The sequence below is a fragment of the Musa acuminata genome, chromosome BXJ2-8, assembly GCF_036884655.1.
Source record: "Musa acuminata AAA Group cultivar baxijiao chromosome BXJ2-8, Cavendish_Baxijiao_AAA, whole genome shotgun sequence".
Lineage (NCBI taxonomy): Eukaryota > Viridiplantae > Streptophyta > Magnoliopsida > Zingiberales > Musaceae > Musa > Musa acuminata.
Window position 1 is genome coordinate 52,341,571 of NC_088345.1, and position 16,737 is coordinate 52,358,307.

Here is a 16,737-nt window from a genome sequence, read left to right on the forward strand (position 1 = left end):
TCCTAAGATCCGAATCCAAAATCCGATAGGTACTAACATATATAGTGCTGTCCCTTATGCATCGCTTTGGTGTGAGCGTTTGGTTTGGGTTTCCTCTTGTGCTTCGATGGGAGACCCAATCGTTAGGGAGGAAGCGTAGGCATCGGAAAGCGGCAGAGATGGCGAACAACAACGACGAGCCCGCCTCAGCCCCGCAGCAGGATCGGTGGTACGACATGCGATTGGGTTCCTCCTTCAAGGACAACTCGACTACCAAGTTCTGCACGCTTCGATGTAGGTTATATTAGAACAACTCCGGATTTTCTTTTATTTTGCCTGTCTTTCCTTTGGTTGTTCTTGATGGTGCTCTGGAATCGCCTGATTCTTGGCTCTGGGTGGGATTTGAATTGTTTTGGGTTATCTCTTGGGTGGAATTTGGGCATTGAAAGAATACTTTTATAACGATTATTGAGAAAAGAAAGATTATTTTGTGGGCGGACTTCTTGGAATTTGTGCTTTTTTCTGGATTATTTATGTTGTGATGTTCGTTTGGACTGTGAAAAGTAGCTTTTAGGGTTTTTTCTCTCTTATTTTTTGGCTGTTATCGTCAAATTTGAGTGGTAAGTACATAAAAGAGGGGATCTGTACCTTCTGTTCCTTACCTTCATGATATTAATGTAATTCTGGTAGAGAAGATGCATTTTGTTTGAAAAGGAACCTAATGATGTTTTGTTATAGGAAAAAGCTATTTTGTTGAACTTTTAAGCTTAAACGTTTGACATAGGGATCTAGGCGTGCTTTCTCATTACCAAATTGAAACGTTGGACATAGGGATAATCAGGGTTTTGCTATGTTTCGAAGTGTCACCGAATTAAAATGTGTTTAGGGACTCAGGATTGGGATGGGATGAGGTGTATATAGCAAGAGGGCATCAAAAATATAGTAGGCACAACGTGCACGCTTGGAGAATATAACGAAAATTTTCCATCTAAGCACCAAGGAATAAAATTAGAGGAAATATATTTGAAGTTTGAACTTCGAACAATTAAGATATTCACACGGTTCCTTTCCAACATAAGGTCAATCCCAGAATTATAGTGTCTGATCAAATAGGTAAGTCTATTGGAAAACCTCAGGTAGAACTGGAATTTGTTAGAAGACTCGAGCAGCAGCAGAAGCAAGTCTAAACTGACAAAAAAGCTTGTTTTTCAATTTGAAGAAAAACATTAGGCTAAATGGAATGCTTGCTTTTCTCCATTCTCTTGATTAATTATTCATTTCTGTCTTTTACCTACAAACTCAGAAGTAGTTATTATCACCTTGGTCTCATATCCATCTCTTAGGAAGAGAAGGTTGTCTGTGAATGCATATTCATAGAAATTATCACATAACTTGACCTTTGATAGTCTCAAAATAAAAAAAAAGCAAAGTATATACAAATAGTTGTATATGTGATTACAGGAATTTAAATATCTACAGGGTCCAGTGTCATTCTCACCAACTAGCTCAAAATACCAGGAATATTTTATCCAAGTTTTAGGTTATAGCATTGCTCTTTTGACGTTGTTGGTTATTTTTGGCATCAGTATAAAGCCTAAGAAAGTTAAAAGGATAACTTTTACACTATGGAGCATGATACATAGTATTGGAGCTTAAAAAACGATGGAACTTAGTGACATTTGGTGCTATACAGAAGGTGCTCCTGTATAGTAGAAAGCGGCCTTTTCTTGGATAACATGTATCTGAAGTTATTTCCACTGTCAAAGATATTTTATTGCAGAATTAAAACTTAGTTGTTAAAAATTCACCATTAGTTGCTTTTGCTGAACTTCGTTTGTTTCTCTCATTTATTTAACTAAGATATAGAAGTAAGGTTTTGTTTTTATCTGTAACTACTAGATGAATTTAAGCCAGCATCAATTGACAAGAGCCAACCTGGATCACTGTATAAGAACAAGGAAAATAGGGTCACTGTCGAGTTCCATAATAATCAGCCTGGAAAGTCAAATGTTTCCTTTGAGGGGAGCAGTGAAGACTACAAGGACAATGATGCGGTTTTGTTTTTTGATGGAGAGACTTTTAGATTGGAGCGATTGCATCGGGCAGTAAAGAGGTTGAGGCATGTCCGGTTGCCTGGTGAGCATGCTGCTGCATCTAACATGACACCTGCACCCCCAGCTGGGACAACCACAGATTCTCGTTCTCCTCCACTTGGGAAGATCTCCAAAGCACAAGCATTGAACAAAACAGTAATGCATCCGGTGCCTGTAAGTACCAATATAAAATGAAACTGTTAAAGTTTGCAAATTTGATTATTTATGCAACATTGATATTCTGAAATTAAAGTTTGCAAATTTGATTATTTATGCAACATGTATATTCTGAAATCTGATATAGATGTGAACATGATTTTCCATATTAGTTGGTATATATGGGTCCAGTGGGATACTGGGCCATTTGGGTGATCCTTCTATCTTAAACCAATAAAAATTTTATTATGATATAAAATTACAAAGCAATGTGCTAGAATATGTATATAAGCAAAAACCTGGCTTAAATTTTTTTTTCTGACAATTTCTTAATTTTTTTTAACTTCTCCAAGTCATCTTTTAGATGTAACCATCTAAGTTGCACCTTAAGTTACCTTTTCTTGCTTTGGCATTGCTAGTAAATTGTGATGCTCATGTTATATTTCGTTCTATTTGTCTATTAAATTATATAGATATCATCTAATTGTTTACCTAAGATTGCACCATTTTTCATGATTGAATTGTAAAATTTTAGTGCTTCTCCTTCAAGAATGTCTATTTTAATTTTCCATGTGGTTTGATTGTTGTACAGGTTGAGGTAGAACGAATTGATATTGGTGAACCAGAAAGTTCAGGTATTACCCCTTGTGGGATTTATTCATTTTGAACTAATTTAAGAATCATCCTGCATAATTTCAGAAATGTATGTATGTGTGTATGTATGTTTGTTTGTCCCTTTTTTTATCAACTATTCTCAGTAGTTATGAATTCCATTATGTAATTTTAATATTGAAGAATTGTTTGCTTATAATTTGTGTAGGTTTATTAGTTGTATAACTAAGTAACAACAGAATGTCCTGATATCTTTTCATGCCATTTTGCAACTGCTGATGGGTCATATGATTTTTTTTCCCTTTTCTTAACCAAGAAAGAAATTCATCTTGAATAATCACTTACCATGTTTTATTTGAGTTCTTTAGCAGTGTTTACTTTTGCCTCTCTGTACCAGTTAGAACTTACCTATGAAGCAACAGCATTTGAGGCAAATCAAAAAACATAAATAAATAAAGCTTTCTGTTAAAAATCTGGCTGCACTTCTCATTTTCTGGTCATTCCTCAATTGATATTCAGGAGGATTTTTCCTCTTCTCAGTGAACTCAGGTTTTTCAACTTCTATCTCTTATTTTTCTTATTATCTTAAATTGTCATCTCTTTATTAAAACTCTCCATAGTTTCATACTGTTTCACTGACATATTATTTTCACTAATGTCCTTTTAAGTATTTGGATTACAACCTCAAAAGGATTTTTTTTTTTTTCTGGAATGGGATGATATGAGTATAGTGTTGATTTTGTTGGAAGCAATTTCCCTCTTCTGTGTAGTGTATAATTTTCACAAGATAACTGAAGATATTGGCCTTCCTATCTATGATCATTCACAATGTTTCCAGTTATTTTGGCTTTGAATTAATGAAGGATTACTATAAGATGCAGATATTGATTACAGAAAATTATATAATACCCTACTTGTACACTGCTAGAATGCAAGTTGACATTGTGATACCTGATGAATATCATAATAAAGTCCACAGGCAATGCTGCTTTGCAGCGTTGAAACATGTTGCAGTAGAGAATCTCTGTAGATGTAATTCTTTTACTTCTAATTTCCATATAAATTTTTTCAGGTGCTATTATTCTTGTTCTTTTGTATAACATTTGCATGTTTGGATCACAGTCAACTTAAATTAATGTGTCATCTTTGGCCTGCACAGCTCCAAGACCCATGAACAAGGGCTCTGGTCTTCCTTCGGTGCCTGTTAATCCATTCCCATCTCCTGATCCAAAATCATCCGAGGAAAACCTGGATATCCTTGGGGATGACGATGGAGGGACACCAAGCAAGGCAATTGTTGGACAGGCAGAAGATGCAGGATTTGACATCAATATATCAAATCAGAATGATACGGATGATGAGATTGCGGACGTTGATGTAAGTGATGAGGCAGATGAGGGGCTGAATGCTGCTGAGGCCCTACGAGCACAGGCAAATGCTGTGGAGGAGCAGCATCAGGAGACCTCCAGCTCCAGCGGCAGCGGGAGTGGAAGCAGTAGCAGTGGCAGCGGGAGCGGAAGCAGTAGCAGTGACAGTGATGGCAGCGATGATGACTCAGCCAGCTCAGGTGGTGATGTTGATACATAAAATGCGTCCAGGAACAGTCGATAAACAACATTGCAAGAGCAATGCAAATGCATAGCTGACGTAACAAAAAGCAAGCTTTTGCCTCCATGGTTGCACTCAATCTTTAGCACGATGCACTCACTTAAGTGAGTGCCTATCTGGTACATGCTCCAAAAGTTGAGCTTTACTATTAGTTGCATTGTAAGTGATGCCGGAAAGTTACGATGAAACACTTCACAGGGAGAATTGTATGCTCGAAGTCATTATCCCAGGTCATTTTTTACTGGTATATTTCACATTGCTGTTGAGAATTAACATGGGGACCTGCTTGTGGTTCATGATTGATTCTTTATCATGTATTCGGTTCAAATCCTGTTTATTTTCTTATTGTCATTTCATGTTCCATTTTTTCTTCTCAGGGTTGTATGTTAGCTTGTGCTTCTCATGATCAGGCCGAGGCTGATCATCATCGGTATCAGTGCATCACCAAATATATGGAAAAAATGAATGAGGAGAGCAAGTTTTTTTTAGGATTTAAATCAAAACATTGGCTCAACAAAAGCAAAGATCATTTTTATTATGTTCATCGTGGAAGAGGTAAAATGGGAGTGAAAATCGAAGTGTTTTGAGTCGATATTTACAATATTTGGTACAAATGGATGGCTTATGTTCCAATAAAAATTGCAAAAGAAAGTTTCACTGGACATCAAATGATATATATGATGTTCATGTACTAACCAATCTGAGATATGGAATATAAGTTAAAAATAAAATGAAGTGAAGAATTTTTTTTCCATTCCAAAAGCTAGAGAATGAAGATAGTTTTGTGATACTGGCAGCAGAGAAGCCTCGAGTGCCTTGATTGTCCACAACTTCTTTTGGCTATTCTTTTACTCGTTATTTGCTTGTTTTCGGATCATTTTTGACCGAACGAGCACCGTCATTTGCTTGTTTTCGGATCATTTTTGGCCAAACAAGCACCGTCATGCTACCCATGAGCTCTTCTTGTGCCACTCGGTGTTTTCGGATCATTGTTGGTCGAACGAGCACCGTCATGCTACCCATGAGCTCTTCTTATGCCACTCGGGGTTTCTAGAATACTAAGATGACTAAATCTTACTTATGTCTCTAAGCCTTCGAGGTTCTAAAAACTCACTCATCGGTTCCCTCCGCCTCTCATTATTTGGGAATAAAAATTTCTGTCAACTGAATGCATCACAAAAAGAAAAAATTCAAACAAAATGCATTTATGTGAATATGTAATGCCACTAATCCGTTTTATATTAAACTAAGTCGGGCTATACATATTTGCCACAAACCTTATACCGTATGCATCACAAGATGTCACAGCAATTCCAGCAACAGAGAGTAGCAAAGTAGGATCAGATTTATAATTAGGATTCATAATAATAATGCACAACCAATTACGCTGTTAAATGATGATGATGAATAACATGAACTTTTTCCACAATTCAAGATATAAGAATGGCAGTGTTGAACATCCAAGAAAACAGTCATTTATGACTACAGTGTTGAACCTCAAAATTTCTGTATTTTATCCAAAAATGACCGAGCTCTCCAAAACAAAGAAAGCTCATACCTTACATTAGGCAGCTTCCATGTAAAAGCAAAAGTAAACTATTCAAGCAACAAAAAAGAGCAAGAAGCATCCTTCTTTAACCAGAAGCCAATGTAATTCGCTGTCGTCATAACAGAGCTTTGTGCCCGATATCCTGATTCATATTGGTGTGTCCTGGTACGATCTCGAGATAAATGGTTCGCGAGGGTTTTGGCATCTTCCAATTTTTCTCATCTAAACTTTGTGCTTGCTTCTACCAATCACATCTGATACTTCCATGAAACTTTTGGCAGCAGATATTCTTTTTTTTCTCTTGGTCATTGTGAAATGCACTCTACAAGAATAGTTAAGAGAATAAAATGTCAAGCATGACCCGTAAATAGAATCCCTTAACCTCTCAGTGGAGTCTTTCTTAACTGATCCAGCTTCAATCCAAAATCAACAGCCAAATCCCTTCTTCCTCCATCTAGAAGAGTTTCTTTTAATTTACTGTATAATTGACCAGGAGGTCTGATTCCCTTATCCAACATCTCCTGGAAGTATCTGCAAGCATCATCCAACCTATTCTCATAGCACAGCCCATTAATCAATGCTGAAAACATATGCATACAAGGAAGAATTCCCTTAGCATTCATTTGATTCCATACTTTCATAGCCATGTCAATTCTTTCCACGCTACAGAACATGCTGACCATCATTGTATATGTATTTAGCTGGGGCTCACAACCAATGTCCCTACCCATCCTCCGAAATATCTCATAAGCCTCTTCTGTTTTTCCTGCTTTGATAAGATGGTGCAGAATAATGTCACAGGTACGAGCATTTGGACCAATGCCACAACTCTTCATCTCATCCACCACTCTAAATGCATCCTCAAACTTCATAACCCAACAGTAAGAACCCACGAGAGCATTGTAAGTTGGTATCTCAGGGGGGAAACCACTAGCTTTAGAAAGCTCAAAGTACTTCAAAGCTTCGTCCAATCTCTTCTCTGAACCTAGTCCATTGATGAGAGAACAGTATATATGAGGGCTTGGCTTGCAATTGTTTGCTTCCATCTCATGGAAGATTTTAACAGCATCATCACATCTTCCAGACTTGCAGAAAGCATTTATGAGTATGCCGTAGGTGACAACATCTGGTTTAAAGCCTTCGTCAATCATCTCATGAAAAACAGCGTTCAGGCTCGACAAATCCCGAACATGACCCCAACCTTCCAAAAGAATGGTATATGTCTTAAGATCAGGAGTAAATCTTTTTCTTCTCTTCATTTCATTAAAAATCTCCTGAGCCCTATCAACATGCTTAGACTTGCTTATAATATCTATCAAGCAGTTATAGTCTGATAATTCTGGTTTCAACCCAAAAAGTGTCATCTTTTCAAAAGTTTCAATTGCTTCCCTAATATTCCTAGCTCGGGCATATCTCCGGGTAATCAACGCAAAAGTCTCTTTCTTCAACAAATTCCTATGCTTCATAAAATCCACCAAACTCCAAATCAACCTAAATTGCTTGATCTTCCCAAGTGCTTCGATTAGATGGTGGAAGATTTCAGATGTATGGTTAAAACCTTGCTGCTTCTCGGCCCAGCGAAAGAAGACGAGTGCAAGCATCCCTGCATTACCTAGCTTCTTCACGACCTCAGCCACCAAGGTTGGGCAGACAGTCACTCCAGCTTCATCTAGACAAGAAGTAATGTTCAAATTCGGCTGGTTGGACAGTATCTTACAAATCCTCTCAGCTTCCTCCAAGATTCGCACTGAATAGGAAGTTGGAGCCTCATTCTCAGTGGCAGGCTCGACAATAAATTCTGTCTCTGTTAAATCATGTTTGGATCTTGAGAAACCCATTGCATACCACAATCCACGGGCTGCAAATCGTTGGCCATTATGTTGCCATACATCCTTCCTGCTGGGTTTAAGCTCTATATCTTGTATTGGACCACACAAACTGTGAAAACGATCGACAAAAGTAACTAAAAGATCAGGGTGGCCAATTACAGTGCGAAAAGCTATGAACTTTCTCTTTGTTGGTGCTTTTGGTAGTGACCCCAAGTGTTGAAGTAAACCCATTTCTTATCTAAGAACAAAGAACCACATAGAACTAAGAGAGAGTACTCATCCTGCAACGCGGGCAATCCGGATTCCAAGGAAGCGAGGAAGGCACCTCCTCCTATCGGCTCTCTTCCTTCCTTCTTTTCCACGTCGAATTGAATGAAGTAGAGCGAAGAACTCTCAATTTTTCCCTGTGAGAAATCGAAGGCCAAAAGAAAGAATTTGGCTTCAAATTGCCCGGAATTACACGAGGAGATCAAGAGAACAGAGAAAATATCGGCACCTTACCTCCAAATCGGATCCAAGAAAGCAGAGGGACGCACGCACAAACCCTAGTTTTGTTTGCATTGTTCTTTTAATGCATTAATATACCGCGTTCCCGTTTTAATATCTTATATATCGGTGTTTTATCGGATCTTATCAGACCGATACCGACCGATACGAACAATATAACGGTTCTCGAGCTCGGCCTACAAAACCCCGAAGAGAAGACGAGGGAAACACCGGATGCGGACTCCGCCTCCTCCTCTTCTGGGGCGGAGCGCTCTCGATGCCTCAGCCGCCCTCACTCTGTCTCTGACGTCCTCTCCTTTCATTTCTTTGCGGATTATTTGGTCTGCTTCTCGTTTGATTCGCGTGGACTGCGACGCAGGTGTCTGCATCTGCTCTTGAATGCGTTGGTCGATGCGTCTCAAGCTCCCAATTCGATCTCTCAGGTATTCGGTAATCCTCGAACAAATCTTGACTTGCAACGCTATAGTTGGGTATGCCATCGTAGCGATCTTGTCGCGTTTGGAGGTGACTTTGATGGTCGTATCCTGTTTTATTTGGTATTAGTGCTATTTAATTTCTGTTCTTAGGAACTGTATGGAGATCATTCATTTAGTGGGTTGAAGAAGCAATAGGTTATGGTCCCTGTTCTTAACCTAACATTGCTAGAAAACTTAGCCTTTCATGGTCTACATGATTCCATGGAATCATCCGGAATTGAGAGAACATGTTAGATTGAAATGCTTTGGACTATGCAGCAAATATTGCTATGCTATGCTACTGAATTATTTACTTTCTGTTGGAGAAATGATAGAGCAAGTCCCACCATATGTGTTTTGATTATAATAAATGAAATGTTACACAGCAGGAGATCAAGGAAGAACCTGAAGGTTTTGACAGTACAAATATATCTCATCTTGCTATATCAACTTATATTCAGATGGGATTGCATTTAATTAGGTCTGGTTGAATCCAAACTGGATTTTGGTTTTGTTTTGGGTCGATTGGAGCCCCCATTACCATTGTCATTCTATTCAAGTTGTAGCCCGAGTCTCAATAGGGGTGTTTGTTGTATGGATGACAATAGAAGGTTTGACTCGATATTAGGGTTAGGAATGGGTTAGGTTGGATTGGTTCAATTGGACCACAAAGGATGGTTGACCCTGTTGAATCTCGGATTTTGATTATGAAATCAATTGATGGGTTTACGATCTAATCTGTGTTTTAAGTGACGCAGGACTAACTTCAATCAGAAATGACCCTGTTGAATCTCGGATTTTGATGATGAAATCAATTGATGAATTTACGATCTAATCTGCGTTTTGAGTGACGCAAGACTAACTTCGATTAGAAAAGACAAATCAATTAAAGCATGAGAAATCAGACATTGAGCCGGAGTGAAACATGTAAGGAGATTGGACATCGAGTTGGAGGATCGGTTGACGTACCAACAGAAGGACTTCGTGCCATGAGTTCGAGCATCGGGTCGAAGGATCGGGTTTTGTGCCAAGGAGATCGGATATTACGGAGATCAATAAGCCGATTGGGTAATATACCGAAAGACAGGACGATACGTCAAAAGATCGGACTAAACGTTGGATGAACCAATGACATGTCGGACAACATAGGATTCATGCTTGTAATAATTTGTCTAGATCGAAATAGTTTAGGTCTAATTGAGTTAGTTTCAAGTGTAATCGGGCTAACTCAATTAGGGGCCAATTGGGCCGGAGTTGCAGCTATTTGGGCCAAGAGAAAGGCCCATTCAGTGACCCTTAGCTGGCCCAAGCAATGGCACCACCTGAGGCTCGGCCTCCCAAGTGGTTTGGGCGGTGGTACCGCCCTATCAAATGGTGGTACTGCTAGAGTCCAGTATTCGAGACTCTGTCAGGGTACCGTCCAGTGTTAGACTGACAGGCGGTGGTACCACCCAGTACTGGCGGTGGTACCCCGAAAACCCGGGATGAGATCATTTTGGCTCCAAATTTGAATCCATTTGGGGCCTATAAATACCTCACTCATCCCTGCTTAGAAAAGAGAACTGAAACAAAATTAGTGTGAAAACTTTGCAGTAAATCCTTGAGAATTCCCCTCTAACTCTAAGTTTCGGTTTTAGTTTAAGAGAGGGGTGAGTGGCTTGTAAAGATGAACTCCTGAACCTATGAAAAGAAGAAAAGAATTGTAAGGGTAGTTGATCTTCGCCTGTTTGAAAGAAGATCGATAGTAGAAGCCGGTGGCCTCGAGTGAAGAGGAATTAGGAGTGGACATAGGTCACGACGACCAAACCACTATAAATTCGATATACTCGGTTTGTATTTTTGTTCTGCTTTTCATTCTCATATTGCAAACTAATTTACATACTTATTACTCTCACTAATCTTACGAACTTGCTCTCTAAGTTTAAAGACTTTGCGGCAAACTTTATAACAGCTTTCTTCTTCAAGTTTAAGAAAAATCACGTGCATTTAGTAGTTTTATCTGCCTAAATTAATTTTCTTTCTCCTTCCGCTTGCTGCTTCTCGATTTAATTAGCCAAAGTGGTCTCACTGATGGGAATTGTTCTTGGAGAAAACTATACATGGAATTGATTCGTTCTGGGGTAAAGCCAAATGCAAGCAGTTGGATATCATGCAGAGGACTGAAGACTGTTGAAGCCTACTTTGAAGAAAGTTAATGCACGACGACACACAATTTGGTTTGTGTACAGTGTTGCCACAGAGAAGGAACTCTACATCACCTGTATCCATATTTAGTGGTTTTATTACATAGTTCCATCTTTTTTCTCCCTTTTTCCTCCTAGCAATCACCAGTTACATGGCATGTGTTTGGTTTGACTTTTACATTCATAAAGTTTTAATAGATCATATATTCTCTTGCGGAGAAAATTTAAGAGATGAGTTTGTTTGATCAAGTAGAATTTTTTATTTGAAAATATTTTTGTTTAAAGAAAACTTAAAATTAACAATTAACTATTTTATAAATACCCTATATATTTTATGATTTTGGTGTGTGGGAAGAAAGAAAAAATTTGTGCTCCTAAGATTTTCTGTTTCTAATAGATCAACAAAGTTTCATGGAGATTTATTGAGTTTGTGAGAAGATGTAGAAGAAGTTTAAAGTTTGAGTTGATATAAAAAGGAGTCTTTCTCAAGATATTTTTTATCCTCATATTGTGAATTTTTGTTCTTATATTCTATAATATTCCAAAGCAACTTGCTTCCTAGCACATAGACTTTAAATGACCAACTGTAGTTACTCTTGTTATTACTGTTATTACAGTTTGTGTCCAATTGGTCATGAGAAAGTAATCAATTTCCTTTTTTCATGTCATTTCAAGTGGATGACATTATTTGGCAACTGTGTTTCACGTAGGTTGCTTTGTTGGTAGTATGAAAATTTTGGGATTATTTCAGTGACATGGCTCAGTTGTTTTTTATTTGAGGCAAGGAAGTGATTGGGTAAGTGTATGACAAAGTAATGGGATCTCACAGTTTCTTGATCCAAACATTTGATGCTTGATCTGCTTGCATGAAAGCTAAACCAATGACTAAATGGGCACAAACATCACGTTTAAAAAACTGAATCATTGATTTGGGACTTTACAGCTTTGTTGGTGTTGTTGTTATTGATTGATTGATTAAAAACGAATAAAAAAGAAATGTGTTGAAAGAGTTCAATAAAACTAATAGGTTTCAGACATCAGTAGATATTGGAATTCTGTTTAGTTTGCAGATGCACTGTCATAAAGATAGCAAGGCAAGGAAAAGCACAATTCATTAGAGAAACAATTTTTATGTGCATCTAAGATAAAACTAAAGTGGGTTTCATTGCAGATGTCACTGTCATATGTTGTGCCATTTTAATCTTTTTCTGACTTATACTAAGTATGAGTTTTCTTTTTCTGCAGATACACACAAATTATATGCCATGTTGGTTAATTTTTTCCTTCGGATGCAAGGATCACCATGTTGAATTGAGTTGATTGCAGATGCCAAGGAGAAGATGGAGCTGATCACTCTAACCCTGGGAAGTTACTTTTGGATGGTGAGTGGGAAATCACCACAACCCAGCTTGATCTTCTTCCAGCTCATGCGCTGAAACTTAGGCAAGTAAGTCCTGGAATGGTCCACCGAGAAGAATCTCTCACACTTGTATGCAGGCCACATGAAGCCAAACTGGAGCAGGTGAGGAACAGTTGCATGTTTTTGCACTGACATAGCAGATCCTTCATTGATGATCTTATTGAAGTATGCTTATTTCACACAACCATACTTTTGATTTAATTTGTGATACAATGCTGATCAGAGTTCTAATATCTGTGCTTTTATGATGGCATTTAAGGTTTCTACTGTTCATCATGGAACCAGAAATCCATGCTTTTTCTTCCACCACTTGCTTCGAACACAGACCTTCTCCAAAAGCACCAGGAAGATCACATCATCTCATGTCCTATTCACTCATCCTGTTACTCTCCTTGGCAGATGCAGCAGTACTGTCACACCTCTGGCATTGGACTCCTTCAAGAGCAGCGATTGAAAGATCATCATAAAACGTCACAAGTGAACACACAGTCAACTGAATCGTGGCCTTCTTGATCATTCCTTAAAGTGGTCAAGGAAAGCAGAATGCAGTGTCATCAGTGTCTGTGCTGTCTCCTAATCTTCCACGGCCATTTGTCTCACCAAACTGTATATGATCATTTGGGTGCAGTAGCATCAGTATCCGTGCCTTAATTATGATGCAGGAGCCTGTCTCTGCACTCCTAATGGTTTCATGGCATCCCAGGGGAACAAATGGCTCAGTAAACTGCATACAGTTATTTGGCAAGGAAACTTCTTGATCGTTCTTCATCAGTGTCATCTGTACTCTTTAAGTATGATGCAGGAGACTCTGCACTCAATGATCTTCCAAGGCACCAGAGGAGAACAATGGCTCAGTAAACTGAATAAGACTCAGCTTATAGATCATTCTTCATCAGTGTCATCTGTGCTCCAAGTATGATGTAGGAGACTGTGTCTGCACGCCTAATCTTTCATGGCATCCGAGGTGAACAAATCAGTGAACTGCATACAGTCAACTGACGAGGGAAGTTCTTGATCATTCTGCATCAGTGACATCTGTGCTGCTCTAAGTATGATGCAGGAGACTGTGTCTGCACTCCTAATCTCTTATGGCATTCCAGAGAACAAATGGCTCGGTAAACCGCAAGCAGTCAAACTGATAAAAGCAACCTCTTGATCATTGTTCACATTGACTCTACTGCTGCTTTCCTAATCTCAAGGCCTAATCTCTGAGGAGGAGAACAGGGCATGGCTCAGAAAACCAAAACATCAAGAACAAGAGAGGAAGAGGTAAGAGAATAAAACAAAAGGGGGAAGGGGGAGAATTAAATGCTCGGGGAGACCCGCATGCAGAGGTGCAGCTGTCACGTAATGATGGTGGTGGGTTGACAACTTTAAACCAGCAGCCCCCGTTTCTGCAGAGAGAGAGAGAGAGGAGAGAGGACGAGCCTTTGGGTTGGTGAAGGACTTCATTGCCAGTCTTTGTTTGCTGTAAAATATTTGCTAATGTACTTTACAGATGGCCACCAGATTTTTGTGTTCTAAGTCCAAGTATTAAATGCATATTCTGTGAATTAGCATCTGCATTCATTACTCATGGCAGAGAGAGAGAGAGAGAGAGAGAGAGAGAGGGACAGAGTCTTTATCCTGATCGCTGCTCATCATGATGTTGTATATGATCATTAGCCTCCGTAATATGAGAACACTTGGGAATTTGGTAGATGACTGTCCTTCTCCTCTTTCCACCAAATAATCCACACATCCTTTTCATTAACATGATTTATCTTAAAAGTTCATATTGTTTACATCCAAATCATGCATTAAGAAGTCATAAGATTGTTTCTAATACGAGATTTAAGAAAGATCAAATATTATTGTAGTGTAAATTCACTCATGCTCATATATAAATCCAACAATTATTCGAATATAGAGACAAGAAAGTGTATCAAAACATGACAACAATCGAACTTCCACAATAAAATAATGGCAAAAATTACATATGTATACATAAATCTAAAACAACTATCCCTCTAAATCTAAGTTTAAAAAATCACTAAAATATATTTGAACTTAGATCAGCTAATACTGACAGTAATTGGTCATATCAACCAAAGACAATTTGAGGATTTCAATATTTGAAGCTAACAAGTTCTTTGCAAACTTTGAGAGGATGCATATGCAAAAATTCCCACAATAAAAAGACAGGAAGAATGGGACAAAAGGTTCCTCGAAATCCCCACCCAAGCAAGCGTCTCAGTGGAAACATTGGAGTCCTTTTCACCACCTCGGTAACGGTTGTCTTCCAAGCTACACTTCCATTGCCAAAAGCATGGAGTTGGAGAGAGAAGATGAGACTTTTTGGGAGGCAATGAGTGGGATTAGGGTTGGCTTGAGTTGGGCCCATTCCACATTTACCTCCAACCTCATGATGATGATGATCAGGTTGTGAAAGCTAATCATCTTTGTTCTTTTTCTAATCCTTTTAGCTTTATGTTGTTTTGGAAAAGGAGTATTATCTGACTTCAAAAGGCAAGTCAGATGTTTTTTGTGCTGAATATCATAACTTGAAATAAAATATATAAGTATGAAAATATGATTATATTTGATAATAAATCAGAGCTCGACACCTCGATACGAATTACTTGATATACTCGCATAAAATCTAAAATAAAATATTTTTCACCATGCTAAGATTTATAAAAAGAGAGTTTTTTTAATTATACTTAGATACTCTAATTTTGTATAATCTTTTGGATTTAGAGAAGTTCACAAACTAAAAGGGTAAGACATAAAAGGAGTGATAAACTCAGTGCATTTAACATTAAATCACTTGATTATCGGAAAAACTAATAAGATCGATTTAATTTGACAATGTCGAGTTAAGTCTAACATATTGTCATACTTATATTTTATTATAAAATTTATTGATCAATTTACAATTATATTTTCTTATTTGAGTACATAAAATTATTTTCACATACATCATCAATTCCAAGCATTTCAATATGTGGTGAATTTATTTATTTATTCTAACTTTGATTAGAAATATTTTGAGCCAATCGATTTGTTTGCCCTTCGTGTATAAACAAATTTTGTTCGTCCATAAGGCTCATATTTAGTGTTACAAACATAAAAATTGTAGACTATATATGTTGACAAAATTATCATGGTAATATGATTTATCTTTTGTTTTGTTGTGCCAAAACATAATCCATTGCATATGGTCTAAAGCTTGCATTTGGTCTTTATTGTGCTAATTCATAGGAAAAATAGTAAATGCATGTTGGACCATATTTTCTCATGAAATGTTGATAGTTGGTCAAACCATACTAGTTTGCATGGTTGACCTGCCAATATCTCAGGCAAATATGGGCCCATGCATTGTTGATGTGATTGAAGGATAGCCATGCAATTGGCATGACAAGCCATGTTAAATAGAATTGCTCACATAATAAAAATAAAAGAGTAGAAGTGAGATTTATTATTTCTTTCTTTTTTCTTCTCCTTTCCCAATTCTTGAGAAAAATCTTTTGTCCTTCAACTTTACTAGTGTTCCTCCTTTTATAACATAAGATGAAAATATCAGTAATTTATTTTTTTCCATCTCATCCAATTGAATCAATACATCTAATTCAACTAATTCAACTTAAACCAACATTTAGAGTAATTCAAGATCAAGTGTACTGAAATTTAGTTAAAAAAAACAGACATGAGACTTCTATTAGATGCATTAATTTGATATTTTTAAATATTAAAATATATTTTTTAATATAATAATAATAATATTATTATTATTTTTATTAAAAGATAAACACATGATAAATTGATTAAAAAATAAAGTAAAGATGAGGTCTTTTATCTCTATAAATATTTTTTTCCTTGAAAAAAAAGATTAATTGAATATCAATTCCTATAATGATAGTAGAGTTACGATTACTAGCTTATGAGATTTTACAAAGAAGGAACACGTTAAAAAAATTTAGTGATATTAAGATACGATAGACGGGAGAACATGCGAAGGGAGCACGAGTGAAATAACGAAACGAAAAAGAAAACGATTTACATGGATATCATGATTAGGGAGATGAAAATTATGAGTAATATTTTTTAAAAAATGATTTTATATATATATGAAAATAAATATTTTTTTTAAAATTTAGCCATATATATATATATATATATATATATACGATTTTATTTTAATTTTATTAGTGTAAAGGTGAAATCACATCATCTTTCCTCCAACACACACTTTTTGTTCTGGCCGTTGGATGGCTTTTCCCAGCCAGGAAGCCATGGCAGACAGCTTCCTCAATGACATATATAATGAGGTGCAGCCCGAAGCCATGTGGGTGTTTAATGAGGGA

The 16,737-nt window shown here is 37.3% G+C and overlaps 2 protein-coding genes and 1 long non-coding RNA gene across 6 annotated transcripts; 2 read left to right on the forward strand and 1 right to left on the reverse strand.

Moving 5' to 3' along the window:
• The first annotated feature begins 74 nt into the window (after positions 1-74).
• LOC103995763 (uncharacterized) lies at positions 75-4,799 on the forward strand. The gene is made up of 4 exons (XM_009416452.3): positions 75-273; positions 1,879-2,246; positions 2,821-2,863; positions 4,000-4,799. Exons 1-4 carry the CDS (start codon positions 159-161, stop codon positions 4,425-4,427), a joined length of 954 nt encoding a protein of 317 aa, XP_009414727.2. The 5' UTR covers positions 75-158; the 3' UTR covers positions 4,428-4,799.
• A 1,044-nt stretch (positions 4,800-5,843) lies between these two features.
• Positions 5,844-8,403, reverse strand: LOC135620208 (pentatricopeptide repeat-containing protein At1g71060, mitochondrial-like). Its single transcript, XM_065122961.1, has 2 exons — positions 8,328-8,403; positions 5,844-8,230 (listed from the first exon to the last, which is right to left on the reverse strand). Exon 2 carries the CDS (start codon positions 8,055-8,057, stop codon positions 6,375-6,377), a length of 1,683 nt encoding a protein of 560 aa, XP_064979033.1. The 5' UTR covers positions 8,058-8,230; positions 8,328-8,403; the 3' UTR covers positions 5,844-6,374.
• Positions 8,404-8,524: 121 nt separating this feature from the next.
• Positions 8,525-13,960, forward strand: LOC135620209 (uncharacterized). Of its 4 annotated transcripts, XR_010489656.1 has the most exons (4): positions 8,525-8,755; positions 10,842-11,767; positions 12,217-12,493; positions 12,651-13,960. It is a non-coding gene; the product is annotated as an uncharacterized LOC135620209 (long non-coding RNA). The 4 variants fall into 4 exon arrangements; XR_010489658.1 differs by having other exon boundaries at positions 10,842-12,556; XR_010489655.1 differs by having other exon boundaries at positions 10,842-12,493.
• Positions 13,961-16,737: the final 2,777 nt, after the last annotated feature.